The following is an 18924-nucleotide window of genomic DNA, read 5'->3' as shown; positions in this document are numbered from 1 at the left end:
CTTGATAGTAATTTCTGTAGTACAAAGTAATATTTAGTGTTAGGTAATCGTAAAACCATTTCAATTGGATTCGCTATACACTTGATATATCTAGGCCATTTAAAGTTATACAACCACATGCATTTTTAATTGCCTTGTGATTGAGGATCGCGTACCGTCATTAATCAATATCTATAAATTAATCGATATTTTAGACATACATGTTTCATTTCGCCCGTGGCTAAATGCTCGCAAGTGTTTCCGAAATAAACCTAGTGTTAATGCAGAAATGTCCGCTTTAACATAATCTAAGTTTTTAAACAAGTCTCCAGTATTGAGGACGTAAAGTTCTTGGTGTTGTAAGTGTCCATGGCCAACGGCAAACACTTCTTCTTCTTAGTATCCGGCCTGCTTGTTTTTCCCATAATAAATAAAACAGCAAAATTAATAAATGTATAAGTTTTATAGAACAAGTGGCAAACGGGTAGGAACTGATGTTAAGTGGTACGGCCGGATAAACACTCTTCTCAATCCCAAAGGGGTATCGAGTGCGTTGCCTGCCTTTTAAGAATTGGTCCGCTCATTCTTGAAGGACCTTATAATATTATTATGGGTTAATATTTTTAGTTATAGTTATTTAAAGAAAGTGTAACGACTCAATTGACGTATCGGAAATTCACTGAGCGTGTAATTGGCATTATAGGCATTTTAAAGGCCGGCAAAGCACTCGCGAGTCCACTGGCAGCGGTAACACTTAACATCAGATGAACCTCGTCTGACCCTCTGCCCGTTTGACCCCTGTTCTATAAAAAAAACAGTTCTCCCTATTACTATTAATTAAGACTTTGTATTGTTAAGACTCACCTGGAAGAGCAGATAGCCGGAGTCGTACATCCAGAAGTCGTCGGGCGCGGTGCCCGGCTTGGCGAGGTGAATGGCGAGGCAGCGCTGCAGAATTAACTGACAGCGCTGCCCGCCCGCGCCGCGCGCGCTCATCACTGCCACACCCGCGGCCGCATGCTCTATAAACAAAAAATAAATAAATATATATATAACACTAGCAATGCCGTGTCGTGGTAGTGGAAAGTCTACTAAGTCGGACTATATAATTTTGTTATAATAAAAGTTTTATTTCACTTAGTTTTCTTAGTTTTTAATTACTTCCTTTCAGATTATTACGTTACGTAGTTTTGTTTTGTGGTAGCAAAATAATTTCATGTTTTGGAGTTCCGACTAGGTATATGTCAACATACAATAGCCCATAGGTAAAACATCTAATTTTAATTCTAATTATCATTAATATTATGTATAGTATGTATATATAGATTTTATTCGGTAAGGAGACGGAATACAATTAATTTTCTAAACGCATACAAACTATAACCGCATACGATATCTCGTTTCTATTACGAATATAAATCGGTTCTATACAATATCATTGATAGCCGATAACAACGGCCTATTTATTACATAATCGTATACTATACCTCTATCAGCCTATTATTGTGACAAAATAAATATACGCCCACATATTGGTCAATTGATTCTATCGCGGTTTAATGATTTCGTTTACTGAAATGGGACCAGTTGGTGATTATATCCAGTCTTATTTCACGCTGCGTCGTTAATATAAAGGCCTAGGTTTTATTCAAATTTCGTATTCCACTACTTAAGCAACTTCTCTGCTACTCAAACGCGAGAAGATACCATACACACCACCAACAGATCAGACCGGAACAAAGCGAAATATGACCACGAATACAATACACACATAGTAAAAGATAAAAAACCAGTAGCGCTACAACCTCTTTAGGTTTGTGTCTCAGATTTCTGTATGTGTATCTAATAGACAAGTTGGTGATCAGCCTCTTAATATTAAATGCGCAAATAGATAGAAAGTGCTTTGGTGCACAGCCAGATATCAAACCTACCACCTCAAGGATGAGAGACCCACGCTGAAGCCACTAGGCCAACACTGCTGCTAACTGCGTATTCGCAGTGTATATATGTCAACAAGTCGTTAACTATATTTCACAATACACAAATTGTTTTTAACAATGACTGATTCATTGTTATTAAATATACATTGCATTTACGGGCGCTTAATCAACATATTCATTGTCTTCTTAAACATAAAATACTCTTATCAAAAACTCACAAAAATAGAGGTAAAAATAAAAATCTCATAACCGCGACATCTCCAGATTTCTTGGCACCTAGACAAGAGCCCTAGTCTGAGAGTCGCTGGAGGCGCGAGCAAATGAGTGACAGGCTTATTCGTGTGTAAGATCTAAGTGGTTATTATAGTTCCTTAGTCTAAAGAAAAAACAAGTCTTGGAATTTTGGTCTTTACAGGTTTGTGGACGAGAAAGATATGTGACTATAAAACCATCACCTATCCTACGGGGCTAGTTGAGCAATTTTTCACTTCAGTGGATATAGGTCCCCAATGATAACTGTCAATGAGTTGTTATTCGTCCTGATGGGTAAGTAATTTAAATAAAAATTTGTCACGAGCTAAATCTGGATATAGATTATTGGAATAAATTTTCTTTATTACATGTTACGATGTATCTTTTATACGTACAATTATGGTTAACATAAACAAGTTTTCATTCCATATAGCATATCATTTATTACCTAAACATAACAATCGAATATACAGTATTTATAATTTTCAAATTCAAACCCAAAATAACTTTATTGATATGGGTATACAAATACACTTTTGAACGTCAGAAAAGAAGTTAAATTAATTATAACTTTACATATACTACCAGTTCACAAGTCAAGGCCCTAGAGCGGACAAGAACTGGCAAGAAATTCTCTAACACTCTTTTTAATCGCTAAGTTTTAAGGCACACAAATTGTTTGAACTGGAGCAAATCAATCCCAAGATATTGTACCATTTTAAATATTCGTCAAATTTATAAAAATCTTTATTAAGTGATGTACATTTAACGAGAGCTTTAACTTTATTTAGTGATAATTCTTTAATTTCATTTGGGAGTTTGTTATAAAAACGAATACAATTTCCATATAAGGAGTGGTGTATCTTCTGAAGCCTAGTTGGTCGTTTGCTTAAATTAGTTCTGTTTCGACTATTATAGAGGTGAAATCACCATTTGTTTTAAAATAGCTTAAATTTTTTGTCCACACAACAAGGCTTTAAGAATATATTGACCAACTAGTGTCATAATATTTATTTCCTTAAATTTATTCCGTACCGACCCCCTTGGGGAAACAACGAATAGCCCGAACGGTCCGCTTCTGCAGCACAAATATGGATTGAACCTCTACAGCAGTACTCTACAGTAGAATACAGTACGACGTAATCTTATAGAATTCTTAACCTACATAGTATTAATAAAAATAATTAAAAAGAAAATTAAAACATATTTTAAAAGTTTAGTCCCTGTGGCAGTATTCCATTCTTTACATTTTTCTAGTAATTTTTGCATTTTTTTATTCTTATTAGAACATAAATGATTTATTTCCTATATACAAATATACAGTATTTAAAAACTCTTAACCTACATTTCCCATTAATTTTTCTTTATTAATTAATGAATCGATGTTTGTTTGCTCTTCGTGCCAGTTATGATATATATGTGCTTGTCACAATAAATGTTGTATATTATTCCTTTATGTTCCAATGTTCGAGTGATGGCAAGCTTTTGTAAAATATCTTATTTTTATTTAATTTGTTTTACAAATCAGTATGTATGAAACAAAAACATATTGTTCACCTACTCTTAAAGATCATACAAACAACAGCAACAAATTAAATTTTTAGTTATTTTCAAAGAAGTATTGGTTCATAGTAGTAAGATGCCAGTTACTTTAAGTTTAGTATTATATATACAATACAAATTATTCATAGCATGCTCTTGCGTACTCAATTATGTTAAATTAGCATCACAAAACAGACCCACTTACGGATATTATGTATTAAGCAAGGTACATTTTTGGGTAATCAAAATAAGTGAGCGATAAACATGTCTAAGACCATATTTGTCACCGTAGCTTTTAGCTATTTTAACATTATCAATACGTCATACAATTAATCTTAAGATAATCTTTAGTTGATTGTAATTAGCAAACGAGGAAACAATTACGCTGCACCAAATAATACCATATATGGTGGTATATAGAAGGTATGTTAAGTAGGAAGCTTGAATTATATAAAGAGGCATAATTTTCAGTGTCTCAAGTAACAGCTTTTAAACTCATTTCCATAATCAGAAACTTTACAAGGGTGTCGATTTTTGATATTACAAAATTCGTACACAATATTTTAGTTTAGTTACGCTAAACTATTTTGCTATATATTGTAATTGCTCTCCAACCTAAAAGGAGTATCGTCGAATATATTAAACTTCTCAACTGGCCCGTAGGCCCCAGTTAAGAAGTTGTATATATCCTTAGCCGCCGGAATAACTTTCATTAGCACATTTTAGGGTATGACGCCATCGCAGTGATATGTATACGCAAATTGTAGGTGTCGCTGCACAGCATCTCTTAACCAATGTCAGTATAAACAAATACAGATAAATGAAATTTGATTAGAAATAAACTAAGGAAAAAGTATCATTTTAGTATTTTCTAGTCATGAATAGACAACCTCTTTGGAATATTTTTAATTCAATACATACTTTTAATGATGACAGTTCTCTTAGTCATGCGCTACAGACTATTAATTTTGAAACCTAGTTTAAAGAGTATTTAAAACGTTCATAGAAGTTTCGTCACAAAACAAGACTTGAGAAACAAATTGGAATATAGAAGTCAGTAACCATAATTTTTATATTTGTGGTTCATCAATCTGCAATTATAAAAACCAAAAATTTCTTTAACTTGCTCCTATTTAATCTAAACACATATGTAATTCAAAACTCGAGCCCCAAAGCTTAATGACGGCGTAGCACAGACCAATTTAGAACTTATTTCCATCACTCAAAACTGATTTTTGTTCGGCACTCATTGTAGTTCTGGAGTGGCGACAATACCGTTTGATATTGCGTCACATTTGTTGATTTACTCGGCTCCAGAGAATGTGCTTCAATTAGAAATAAACGCTCAATTTGTGAAAAGGAAATAAACGAAAATCACTGCACAAATATTATGAAATTATTTAGTACTAACGACCCGTTCAGGCTTCTAACGGGCAATCTGAGGAGTTATCTTCCTCATAAATAATTCAAGATATTGGTGTTACCGCAATTGCAGTAGTTTTTGAGTATATCACGGACAAGTGGATAGGCACAGTTGGAGGAATTATTTTCATGTAATAGGAAAGGTAAAAACTATTTATAACAGTAAATGTGAAGCTTCTTGACTATTCTTCTCGATATAAAACTACCTTTTGGAAGGGGCTACTAGAGTCATTTTTTAAAATATTTTTGTACTTGTATCTTAACTGCAAATGTGCCTTTTTAATATGACCTTTTTGACATAATAATGCATACAAAAAGTCAGTGATAGTACAGACTTTTTGTATGCATTATCAAGATTATCTCACTAAATTATATATCTCTCTGTTAAGGCAGCGTTCATAAGTAACGTTTTCGTTCGACAGTGTTTTTTTCCGACTTGCTTTGAAAACTCGACTACCACTCAAGCCTTAATTTTCGGGTTGATTTATACTCTATGATATTAAAACGTGGCTTTCTAATAGTAAAATAATTTTCAAAACCCGTTCAGCAGTTCCAGAGGTACCGCTTACTTTACCTCTTTAGATTATTAGTATACATGTACTAGCTGCTATGCTATATAAATATTTTAAATACGTTGAAATATGCACATAGTTCATTCGTAAGCAAGAATGTCATACTTTGTTCATACTTAACCTTGGAATAAAAAAGGTTTACTATAATCTCATATTTATCAGTAGGCCTAGCCAAATGCTTATTACAGAATGTATTCATTGCCAAAAATGTATACATGACTTAATTTTGAACACTTGCAATAATCGAATAGCGTTATTAAAATAACAATAACAATCATAAAAAACTACAACAAAAGCTCAATTCGATTTGGATACTTTTTATCGAGATGATCGATATTTCGTTTTAAATCAACTAGAATCAAATTCGCACTGAACAACATTGAACAGATTACACTAGGATAGTCTAAAAGCCAAAGATTAGTATAAAATGGCAGTACGATTATAACAACATCAGTTACATAACAATCATTTACATAACCTGCAACATCTTTACAAGAACTATTTCATCGTATAACAAGTAAACAGTATTTAAACATAAGCCTCAAATATTTTACGGCTTTTTATTATATTTATATTGAATACTTTTAAAAAATGTGGAATTGCATGCCAGTTCTCGTCCGTTCTGAATATACTTTTCGCGCGTCTAGCGCAAGGGCGCGTCTTGCGAGACTCGAACCTCGGCTTGGGCCGACGCGGGGTGTAGTACAGCACATATAGTTGCGCCTATTTTTCGTACATTATTTTTTTTTTATTTACTTGACTAGGTAAGGTATGAGACTTAAAAAAAGCTCGGTGTTACTCGTGGTAATATTAGCTGAGCTGTCAACGTCCTTCGGCCAACAGTAAGATTCCATTTAAAATAAAATAAATGTCTGCGTGTACTAGTATACACACGTAAGAAGTGAAACTTCTTTATGACCTTATTTTTCAAAAATTGATCTACTAAATACAACTTTACAGAAATTGGTTAAATAAAGTTAAATAAGATAAAGTTTAACAAAAGGCTTTTATCATCATAGACATCATTATTTCATTTTACCTTATTACTACTAAGATTATTACAGAATTTTATTAATTGTAATAGAATTATTACTATCATTGTTATTGTTATTATATATATTTTTTAATGACATCTAATCTCTTCCAATCAACCGTGATAGGGACCAGAAAAAGATGGCGTGTAACGGAAAAATGTAACGCGTAACGGAAAAACGTGACGGTATTATTTTTTTATAACGCCGATGAAGAAGTTTCTCTTCAAAAATCTGTACTGGTATAACGCATAATTATATCTCTTGCTGTAAATATTATGGCGTCACACTGAGAACCAAAAATATCATTCGCTACCTATTTAGCGACACAAATTAATAAATCAGTTTAAAAAATGATTACGTACGTATACGATCATCTCTAACGAATTGTTTGTAAATGAAAATAAAAACTTTAACACGTGAAAGGAAACATTAGTAATAACGTCGTTAAATTGTTAAATTGAACGAAATTGCATTGAATTAAATTAACTTTCATAAAGTAAATTGGTCATGGTATATTATCATTGTTTATTGTAAAAGCGAACATCCAATATTACGTATTTATCCATCAATCTTCATAAACTTTCATTCAAGGTTACTTTCACAATATGCCTAGGCAAAAACAGAGGAAAGTCTAGATACTAGAAACTAGGCAAGTGTGGCCTAGAATATAGGTAAAGAAGGGTTTCGCTTCAATGACATAAGTAATTACTTTAATTGTCAATTCTAGATATGGGCCTGAGATTTCTATTTACTTCTCGACATATGCTCGTCAACTCCTTGGTCTAATGCATGCCGGTTATATTATGCTTTTCATACGGGCAAGTGTTCGATGTGTACAGCCGCGGATCAAACCTACGACCTACACTAATCACCAAATCCAAAGTGTATAGATACTGTATTAAAAAGCCTAATTTCTTACATATATTATTAAGCTGTTAGGTTTAACACATTTAACACTGATTATGTACTGAAGTTAGAATATATTTATAGTGAAATAGACATCACGATAGAAAAAGTTATTTTCAAATAGTTTTCTTACCAAACGATCAATTTACGTTTATTAACCATAACTTGTAAATTCAGTGAATGAGTAACAGATTTAACGATTTCAGGAAAGAAAAAATTAAGAGCAATAATGAAAGGCGTAATACTTAAGGAAATAATGATTTAAAAGTAATGTTAAAAGTTCTCACACAGATTAACAAGGACTTCCTATTGCGGTGTTTCCACTTATATAACAATACTTTATATATTATAGATATAAGGTTTCGTTCGCTGCAAGTCAAAATTTCCATTAGACTTCCGAAGGCGCCCAAATGGCAGCCATGTACACGCCTTTTAGGAGTATGTTCTTTTTTTAAAACAACTGAAGGTTGTATTGTCTTTTGTTAAAATAGCTTTTACACATTAAGAAAAACACTTTTTGAACGGATTAAAGCTATGTAAATTTAAAATTTAGAATTATGTAAATAACTATAAGTTTTAAAAATAATACATAGCTTTAATGCGTTCAAAGTGTTTTTGTTAACTGAAGGTTGTATCTCCACCGGAAGTAGAGTCCACAGTTTGCGAGTTCAAAAAGAAAATGATAATGCGAAAGCAGTTGCATAACATCAAAATCACTGATTTTCCATCGATTTCTCAGATTCCAAGTAAACGTTATTTTTGACATTTCGCGTTTTGATAATTTGACTGACATTGACACATTAACGCAATACATTCACCTGTTTTAACTACCTAGAATAAAAGTAATCAATTGTCTTGGAATCCGCCACCCAGCTTTTGCCCAGGTAGAATTTCTTTATAAACGTTGACTTGCAAATTCTCAATAATTGCATCAGTGCATAGTTCACGACACAATAGCCCACTTAGTTTCCGAGAAACTGTTACGAGCTGTCAGCGAAAGTGCAGTTTAGATACGGCCACGTTACTGGTACTTATAGACCCCATAAAGGTACCATATACATGAATAGAAATTCGAAATTTTCGCCAATTTAAAAAAAAAACTAGTGGCGTAACCGTTTCATTATCAATTTTTTGAATAGGCCTGTAAGGCACCATAGATGTAAGTATTATATTGTAAATATAGATAACACCCAGTGATGAAATTAGGGTTGTTGGGTTGCAGGGCTCTTGCAGAGTTCAGTCTCACAGATCATCTACTGGGCCTATAGAGACTACTAAAACTTGTTCCAATAAAATTTCGGTGTAACTCTGTAGTGAAGTTAAAATTGTAAACTTTCATTGTAAACCAAAATGTACTTTAGCTAAGAAAAATAATTTAATGATGTATAAAATATATCTGTAAACCGCAAAGTAATCAATGTAAGTCTTTTGGATTACATCGGTTTTAATACAAAAACAAACAATAATATCTTTAATAAAGAACTATGAATTTCTTAGTATTACACAAATGTTTTATTTGTAATTTATCCTTTCGAATTGATATGAGGCAATCATATATTTGTTTAAGTAAACCTATTGTTGTTAACCACAATAAGATAACCGCAAGTTCATTTCGATCTTATCATCGTTTAAACATGGCGAAACTTCAAAATGCAATTGCAAAATAAAACGTTATTTTTACTATCACGAATTATTTCAATAAACTGATTTGCGAATCAAAACTTCTTAGGTGTAAATACCGTTCAACGCTGTAAAACAGATTGAAATTGAAAACAAAATACGATCGTATTCAAACCATGTTTTAATCATTTTGCATTTAAAGCTATTGGAATAAAAAATAAATAAATCTGAATAATATATAAAATGCTTTAATTAATATGCGTTTGTTTTCATTGGTCGAGGTTACAATTTTGACTAATCTAAAGATCTCATTAGTTTTCTAGTATGGTTAATATAAGAATATTAATAAAATAAATACGACTAAAGTGAAAGACAAAAACATTTCAAATCGTAAATAAAAGTAATTTAGTAAATAAAATAAATATTTCTCCCAAGGATACACAAGGCATTAATTTTACAGATTATATTAAATAAAGAGATTTTCGTGGTATTTTACTTATCTGTGCATTTAAGAAAATATTTTTGAATATCGAACACTGACATGGGAGTGTCAATTCCAGTTACCAAGTATGTGTTCTCTATTCAAATATTACGAGATTAAAACCTCATTAATTGAAACTTTATTCTTTTTTCATTGTGATATATGATCTACTTCCTGCGAGTGTACGCAACAACCGTTCTCAAGGCACGCAAAAGGAAGTTACGCGTATTCCGATTACTCTCGATTCAGTTCCAATCTGGGTCGGTTCTCTAACGGATTGTATTTGTCAAATAATTAAACTGGCCAAAATAATACGTAGCATTGAAATTACATTATTTTTAAAATAACTTTTAGAACACACAACGGACACATCGTTTCAATTTGTCTAGATGTTTGTCTTCAATCGCCAATTGGGGAAATATTTTTGCGTTTATTTCAAGAAGTTTAAGTGAATTAATAACTATTTTACCGAAAATGGGTTATGAGGCAACCCCCTAAAATAATAAAGTCTATGCCTCTACACAATAGTGCATTATACGGGCCTAGTGGAGATATTAACCATCTTTAAGAGAGGCTGGCCTGTAATAGGACTTACGTATAGATATAAAATCTCAATAGGAAGGAATCGTGACGATGGTATGAAAGCATAGACCACTGTCAATCAATTTGATCAAGCGTAGAATATATTGAACAAAAAATTTTGAAGGTTTATACACGTAGCTTATATAAAGAGAAAATATTTGTAAGTATTCTGTGTAACTCTAAAAACTGCTAAACGATTTCAAGCGTTGATGACGTCTAACGGGGTTTCGGGTCACAATCGTGGTTAGACTGGACGAGCTACCCCCCTTTCTGTATGCATTAACATTCTGTAGCACTATATATTTGTGGGCGGCGGGCCTTATCGCTAATATACCCTCTTTTCCAGGCAACTCTAGTAAGGAAATACAATGATAAATACTAAGTGTAAATTGCTAAAAATACATAATTAAATATTTTAAAAAAGATAAAATAATCTAGGTTATAAAATACATACAAATAATATCATACAATATTTACACAATATATACACAATGTGAGATGTGAATGATTCTTAAGAGGTGTTTATAAATAAGACAGCTCTAGGCTGGAGGATGTGCACTCCTTGCCCCAAAATGCTTCATCTTTAATCCCTAAGGAATATATACAACTTTTTTAAATAATATATATTTCGCATTACTAATACGTCAACAACAAGACAAATTAATAAACAACAGTTACAAACAAAACAAAAAATACTTTTTCTCACACTGTAATATGATATCAATCGATTAACTAACGGTGATATTTGCAAATTCGTATTATATTGTTCGGAAGTCGTAAACACTGACATTTGGGGTTAAGCGGGTCACGATATAACTGTTCGTGAAATTGGCGATGACGGTGGTCCAAACTAGAACGTCTTAAGTGGATGTTGCATTATGCACTTTACGCGCTCTTTCAACTCTGCAAATATAATAAGTGAATTTTCAAGCTAATCTAATTATCTTATTATTATTAGTTTTTAAATGTGGCGCTACAGCCTTTAAGCTCTGGATCTCAGGTTTGTTTTTAAATGTTTTGGCTAGTAGGTGGTCAGCCTTCTGTGCCTAAGGCACTCCGTCAACTTGTTAGGTCTAAGGCAAGATTACTCATAATTTTTTCCTTCGCCGTAAGTACGAGTGTTAAATATGCTATAAATTTTGATTAAAGCAAACAAACAAACATCTTCTTATTATATTAAAACTAAATATATTAAAACTTAATTGTTTCAACCCCGCCAGGATAATATGAAAAAACGGCAAACAAAAATAATATTTAAACGAATTGCGTATGAAAATGTGACGCCAATAGTACTTTATTGCGTAGCATAGTTCATATATTCTTAATATGAGCATACTAAAATTTATGCAACATTTTGTTACGTGATTCATTTCTAAGGCAATTTAAAATTATTGTAATTTTTTTAACTCTAGTTTAACAAATAGATTTCTTTTAGTAAAATTACGAAAATGATAATTGTCATTAAAATCATTTATATAAAAAAAAAATTGTATAAATTAATTAATAATATATTAATTAATTAGCGTTTATATCCTGTAAAACATGAGTTTTTACTTAATCAACGTACAAAAAATACATAAAATGCTAATACAAAATTTTTCTTTTAAACCGCATTAAACCGGAACTTTGTGTTAACATTAAAATATAATAAAACTTTATTATGCGTATAAATATTCGTTACGAAGGTTACATACTGGCCTTAATATAAAATTTGGAGAAAAACAACTAAGCAAAAGTAAGGATTTAATCGATATTCGATATGTTGCGACTTTTGGTAAACGGTTCGGTAGAATCAACTGAAATATAATAAGTTAATTAAGCACTTCAATAATCACCGAATCGTTAGTTTCACAGTTCTTATAGTAAAGATTATATTGAAAACAACACGTAAACTCGTGCACTAGAAGTAAATAATTGTATGGAATACTTATTCTCGATATAACTTGTGAACATAAGCATTTAACAAAATTTCGTTTAAAAACGCAACCAATGTTATTCTGTTGGCAACGAACCACGTTCTATCTCATACGAACCCAGCCAAATAATGGTTATTACATTTGCCGAGCAATTTGCCATTCAGCCTGAAAAAAGCCTATAGTGCAAACCAGTATAGGGCTTGGTATATTTTTGATACATGTTCGACTATTTCATAAATTTCTGAATGAATGACCGAATAAATAACAGGTCTAATAGTTGGCCTTTTGCAATTCGATTGAACGAAATGAAGTGTACGATATATAAGATGTTACGAGAAAAAAAATCTACAGTCAAATCAATTAGTTATTAGTTCAAACGAAAAAGAGTAAAGTCAGAAAGGTTTTGTACTTTCAACCAAATCTTCACCCGGGTGAATTCGCATCGTAAATATTGTCGCAAATATTTTGCCAAATTACACTTTTGGCCAAGATCTTTGCGAACTCTTCAATATTGATGAATATATATATAAAGATACTGGTTTCTTGATACCATAAAACCAATTATAAGCCTAAATATTCTAAAATATACTGCTCAATAAGTTGTCATGAAAATCTGCCAAGTAGTTCTTGAGATTGTCTACTTGAGGTTAATATATTTTTATAGAACAGCAGGCAAACGGACAGTAGGCTCATCTGATGGTAAGTTATACCGCCTCCTATGGACACTCTCAATGCCAGAGGGCCCACGAGTACGCTGCCGGCCTTCTAAAAATTGGTACGCTCATTTCTTGAAGTTATCTTTATAAACAAATCTTTTCTGAAATATACAAATTATTAGTATAATAATTTCCACATCTTAAGACATTCAGAAAGCAAATTCCAATTGAAACATATATTTTAAATTATGACTTTAATCATTAATTATCAAAACCGCGCTATTCATCATTACCATTGATCTAGCAATAAGATAATATGAACACTTTGCAAATTGCAAAATCAGTTATACTTAGCTAAGTCTCGAATCTAAATCCTGTCAAAAAGTTATAACTCTGGCTTTATTTAAATAAGTAGATCATTGTAGTATATTTAACTGAGTAAGGTTTAAAAACGCGACTTACAGAATAATAGAACGATAAATATAATATAATTGGCGTTCACAATTACCCTTGGGCTAAATTTAGATCAATAAGACTATTACAATATACAAGCCTAGTAACTTATATCAGGTCGAATAAATATTTCGCTCTTCGGCTCCGCAGGTAGAATTAAATAAATTATGAATACTACATTAAAATATATATAGAAATTATAAGGAAAAGTTAAAGGTTTTTACGTTGTTGGACTAATTAAGCGTGTTCACAATTAACACATAAATATTTTTTAATGTGCCTTACAGTTGCTCGTGGGAGACGGAAAACAGCGAAGGACCAAAAATGGACGTCATGCATCGCTCAGAACGCTTACCTGCTATGACTAACAAAATAAACTGTTCCAAAGACAGGAGGCTCATCGGATGTTAAGTGAGACCACCGCCCATGTATACTCGCACTGCCAGAAGGATCGCAAGCGCGCTGCCGGGCTTTTAAGAATTGGTACGCTCTTTTCTTGAAGGAATGAATGCCATGTTCCACATAGGTATGAAACAGTCTTTTTTGTTACATGATATGGGGTTTCGGACATTATGATATATTTTAACAAATCTAAACATTTTATGTAAATGTAAGATCCTGTTTCGAACCTAAAAAGGTTGTAGTGCGTCTTATTTATTATTTTTAAAGTAAAACGTATATATTATATACAAAATTACCCTTTATTCGCTGATATTGGCCTGTGTTAAAGCCGTATTTTGCAGAATCACTTTAAGTAAATACGTAACTGAAAATTACGTCATTTCTAAACCACTTATAATGCAACCTTAGTTTTCCCATGTTTTCCAACTTAAGTATCAGCGGAAACAGTCGTCAAGGTCACATAATCGAAGTCAGCGACGCGAGACCAACCATTGTTTTACATAAATGTATCACAACTTGCCCGTTTTACATCTATTATAATAGATACATAATACTTATTGTGATGTGTGCTTGTGTTTGTTACGTACGTGCGTGCTTTATTTAAGATAGAAAAAACCATTAAAAATTTTGAATAAAGACGAATAATGCAAGTTAATGATAAAGATAATATACTATTTTACTAATCAATTCAATATACATTAGTTTCATCTTCACCAATAGAAGTGTCCCGTGTAAGCCCACACGGTTCGATTTCGGACTCAGGTTTTATTTTGATTTGCTTAATCTGTTTTTGATTGGTTAAACAGAATGACACATCCTGTCTCGTGTCTGTGATTGGTCTAGAAGTGCTATTGACCAATCATAATGAAACGAACAGCGGCATCGTTTCCCCAATTATATTTTTTATTAGTCTTCAAAGTGTTTTAATAATATTGTAAATTTCATATATAACTGTCTAAAGCAACTTATTCGCAGTCTAGTAGGTCGGTAGTTTAATAAAGATTTGCATTTGACATTTAGGTCAGTTTAGGTCTCGTACCGGAAACCACCCTAGACACGGGGAAACGGAAGTCCATAAAAGAGTATACTAGATGTTATCTTTATATGGTCTAGCCTATGGAATTGTACATTCTGGCGCAACTTGTTAACAGGGGAAAAAATCATGTTAAAATGTAACATATATAATTTAGAATCTATTAAGCAACTAAAATAGTGGTCACGTGGTATTTTAGTATGTTAATGATTATTGAGTAATTTTGTGGGTGAAAAACGGATATTTTCATGCATGGAGAACTTTAACGCAATATGCTACGAAAAAAACCGTAAACACTAGATCTTCGCTTTCATTTAAACTTCGAATAATAAAACACCATCACAAAGAGGTTTTACATTCAACACGCCACAGAACACAAAAAAAAATCAACCCGCCAATTAGCACCTATACTCCTACTTAGCCCGCGGGGTTTGCCGTTTGCTCACGATTTTTATTCTTTAAGCTAAATAATAAAGCAAAAATAAATTCCAGCCTTAACCATTAGCAAATATGCCTCCTTGATTGAAGTATAAACCAAGCTAATATCACGAGTATAAATCCCATCTATCAGTTCCTGGCGTGGAGCCAGCAGTTATGTCATTGCCTGGCTCTCTAATTGCAATAAGACTTACTCAACATTTAATTGAAGTTGTTTAAGTTGAACTATATTCAAATGTGTACCTTATGTAACTGGGTAAGGGTGTCATGTAAATGAATCAGTCATATTTCTTGGACCTACAATTTTAGATATCTTTACCAATGCAGAGTAACAATTATATTAAAATTTAACAAGTTGTGTTCTAATTTTAAAATACCGCCTCAAAATGTCTTGATTGAAAATGTAAAGAGTTTATTTGAATAACTCTTTGCCGCAATACTGCACCACTTGCAAATATCGTGCTATAAACAGAACTATTTCGAGTACTTTCCACTCTTAATTGCGGTTTTTAATGATAACTTACGAAATAAAATCTAATTATTTATTTGCATATTTCCTTAGATCCGACAATATCAGTTCAATATGATATTTATTTTAAGGTCCTAATACAAAAAAAAATTCTAATACATTAAGTATGCAAAACAACTTAAAAATTAATAAATCGTTAACATCCCTAATCCATTTAAATTCAAAATTCAAGTCTATAATTTTTGAATTCCAAATTTAAACCCTACTCAAACCGCATCATTAGGCTTCGAGCACGTTCCAAATTTAAAAGTTCCTAAGCTTTTCGAGTTCCAGGAACCAGCTAATGAGAGCAAACGTACAAGGTCACCCGCACTGCAGGCTGCAGACGACTCTATTGATCGCCAAAACGCGTCTGCAACGCACACACCAGCGAATTAGGGTCGCCACTCGACACCCTTAGGCTTAAAGGACTTTTGAACCTTACGTGAATGTTCCCTTTGAAGAATTATTGGCATACTTGTGAAGAATTAAATAGGTTTTCAGCATGTACTAAATATTATTATATCGTTGTAAGGCATTAAGAAAGTAGAAAGAGAATTGTATTGATTCTAGAAATGTTTTGTTTAACACATTTGTACACTAGAAATTTAAAGACAAAGGACCAAGGGGAAGAAGGAAAAGAACCTTAAAAAAAGGCGGGCTGAATCATTAGCAGGAATGGAGAAAGAAAGCCATGGATACATTTGCAAAAAGCTTTGAGACGTGAAAGGGCTATCAATGGTACAAAAGGAATTAACATAAAAATGTATACAACAAATCGAAACATTTCCAAAGATTGAAAAAAACCGTTTACTATTATTTTCGCAATAACCTATTGTGTCGAAGTGCTAAAAGATTCCAATTTCAAAATCATCAAACTTCAGCAACAGTGAAACCATACTCAAAATAGGAAACGTTTAAACATCGAATCCGCACTTCAATAGAACGGTTGAAAAACTAAAGCTTATAAGTTGTAGCCCTAGCTAGATACATTTACAGCGCACGAGCGCGATATTGGACGATAACCCTTGCTTATGGGAGCCTGTGTATTGAATTTAAAGAGCCAGACACCTAAATTCAGGCACCGTCTGGAGTCTTTTCCCCCACATTTAAATAAGAAATGGTCTTAAGACCACAGCTAGACTAGCTTAGGCAGTACTTTGGCGTCTTATTACGCCCATAAGTTGTATTGGAGTACTGAATGAGATTCCATACTCTTGTGTGCTAAGTATTTTTTTAGACTTGAAATTTACGTTTTATATTTAAATAGACATTCCGTAGATTTCTTGTTTACTCAATATATTTGTATATGTAATAAAGTAGCAAGTAACGTGTTAGCTGTTACTAACACAGTCTCACTTATGGACTATTTCAGGATATTCAACTGTCTAAGGATATTTGAAGACTATGATTCTTTAATATACAATATTATAAATCTAAATAATAGAAGACATAGAACATTGATCCGGGCTCTCAAACTTTGTTGTATGATAGGAAAACAATTGATAGCTAGTTCAGATAATAAATTATTCATACATAAACTCTGATTGATTGCATAATACGTTCAATATGAATAATAAAGATATTGGCATAGCTATGTAAAGTATGTTAACGATGGAGCTGAAAATTATGGTTACGTTGATTAAAAACTTTACTAATATTTGACGACGGTGGTTGTGATCTACACAATTTTTTAGTAATAATTTATTTTTGAATTAAATTTATCCCGAATTTTAAGTATGAAAACATATATTGGCAAGCTGGCTTTGCATAATTTATATACTTACATAAATTTGTTTTTTTGGCATTTCACTGTAATTATTTTTTTCTTTTATCAGGAATAAAATACCGAATTACACGTGAAACAACACAATGTGGATGAGAGCTAAATGTGGTATTATGATATACACTAATTTAATGATTAAATCTTCCATAGAACTAGATTCGGAAGCCAGAAATATTTAACTGACCTGACATACTTTGTTTATGGCATAACATGTGAACTATAATTGAAAAAGACGATGTACATTTACATTTCACGATATCGTATCGTCTAAAAACACAGCCCCATAGCTAGGGGCGTGTCTCTCAAATGAAAAATGGTCATTTATGAAGGTCGGTGTTGGATGAGCTTTTTGTTTGTTGTCTGTGCAGTTTTGTTATGCTTTCAATTTGATACTGTTTTTACAACTATCATGGTTCGTTGAAGGATAGACAATATGGAATGGTTTTGCACTTTTGTGATAATAATAAAACTTTATATTTTTTTTATTAGTTTTTAATTATTTTTATTAGTACTTCTTTACTATGTAGGTTAAGAAAATTGTAAATACTGTATATTTGATTGTTATGATATAGATATTTTTATATATAAACTGTTGGCGTACTTACTTACTATAAATATACTATCATATTAAATTTCAATTATATTTATCTTTGTCTGTGTCGCATTAGGTTAGATATCAAACTATACTTTTATGTTATAAGCATTGTATTTATGGTTTTCGATCAGCATAAATTATAATTACGATTACGTGTGCAATTATACAATAACTCATAATTGTTAATGCGTAGATGCAGCGAGTTAGGGCCGGCAAGGTCACATAAGTAACCTAACAATGTGTGTTCGTAAGTCTCGTAAAACAGAAGACATTAAAACTATAATTGTTGGTATGTAACGGCTTACTGATTCGAAAGACTAAAATGTCCGATAAATAAAATTGCTAAAAATTGTTCAGCCCATATAACATTTAATGGACTAAAAGCTGATATTAAGATCATTTACAATTCGTTCGAATCCCGGAGGTGGAGGCTCACCTGAAGGACACTGCCTGACACTATTGCGTACTTTTAAAAACTGGCCCGTACAGCTAAAAAGAACAAGCTCATATGAGGACGACACAGTATATTGATACCTGCCTAATAAAGTATTGTCTCCATTATGTATAGAACTGTAAACCTGGGGTTGTTAACCGTTAATATCGGAAACCTTATCTAGATTCAATACAAAGCAATCACCTTTAGGCTATACAACTATAACTCCTCCAATCACGCAATACAATACGGCAAATTCCACAAATCAGCCATTTCACTTTCAATTCACAAGAGATTAGATTTTCAAGACATTTGCGCTCGGGCAATAAATTTCAGAAACCATCGTGTTGACATGAACAATTGTTGGTAATTGG

General features: G+C 32.3%; 1 protein-coding gene across 2 annotated transcripts in view; it reads right to left on the bottom strand.

The window, feature by feature from the left end:
• The window catches only part of LOC123714357 (putative uncharacterized protein DDB_G0277255), a 157538-nt gene that overhangs the window by 116332 nt on the left and 22282 nt on the right, over positions 1 to 18924 (bottom strand). For both annotated transcript variants that reach the window (XM_045668583.1, XM_045668584.1), the window contains exon 2: positions 844 to 1001. In XM_045668583.1, the coding sequence (XP_045524539.1) occupies positions 844 to 975 (132 nt within the window). In that variant the 5' untranslated portion in view covers positions 976 to 1001. The remainder of the gene's footprint in view (positions 1 to 843; positions 1002 to 18924) is intronic.

Source organism: Pieris brassicae, chromosome 9, assembly GCF_905147105.1.
Source record: "Pieris brassicae chromosome 9, ilPieBrab1.1, whole genome shotgun sequence".
Taxonomy (NCBI): domain Eukaryota; kingdom Metazoa; phylum Arthropoda; class Insecta; order Lepidoptera; family Pieridae; genus Pieris; species Pieris brassicae.
The sequence above is the reverse complement of the archived record's forward strand: the minus strand, read 5'-3'. Positions and strand labels throughout refer to the sequence as shown.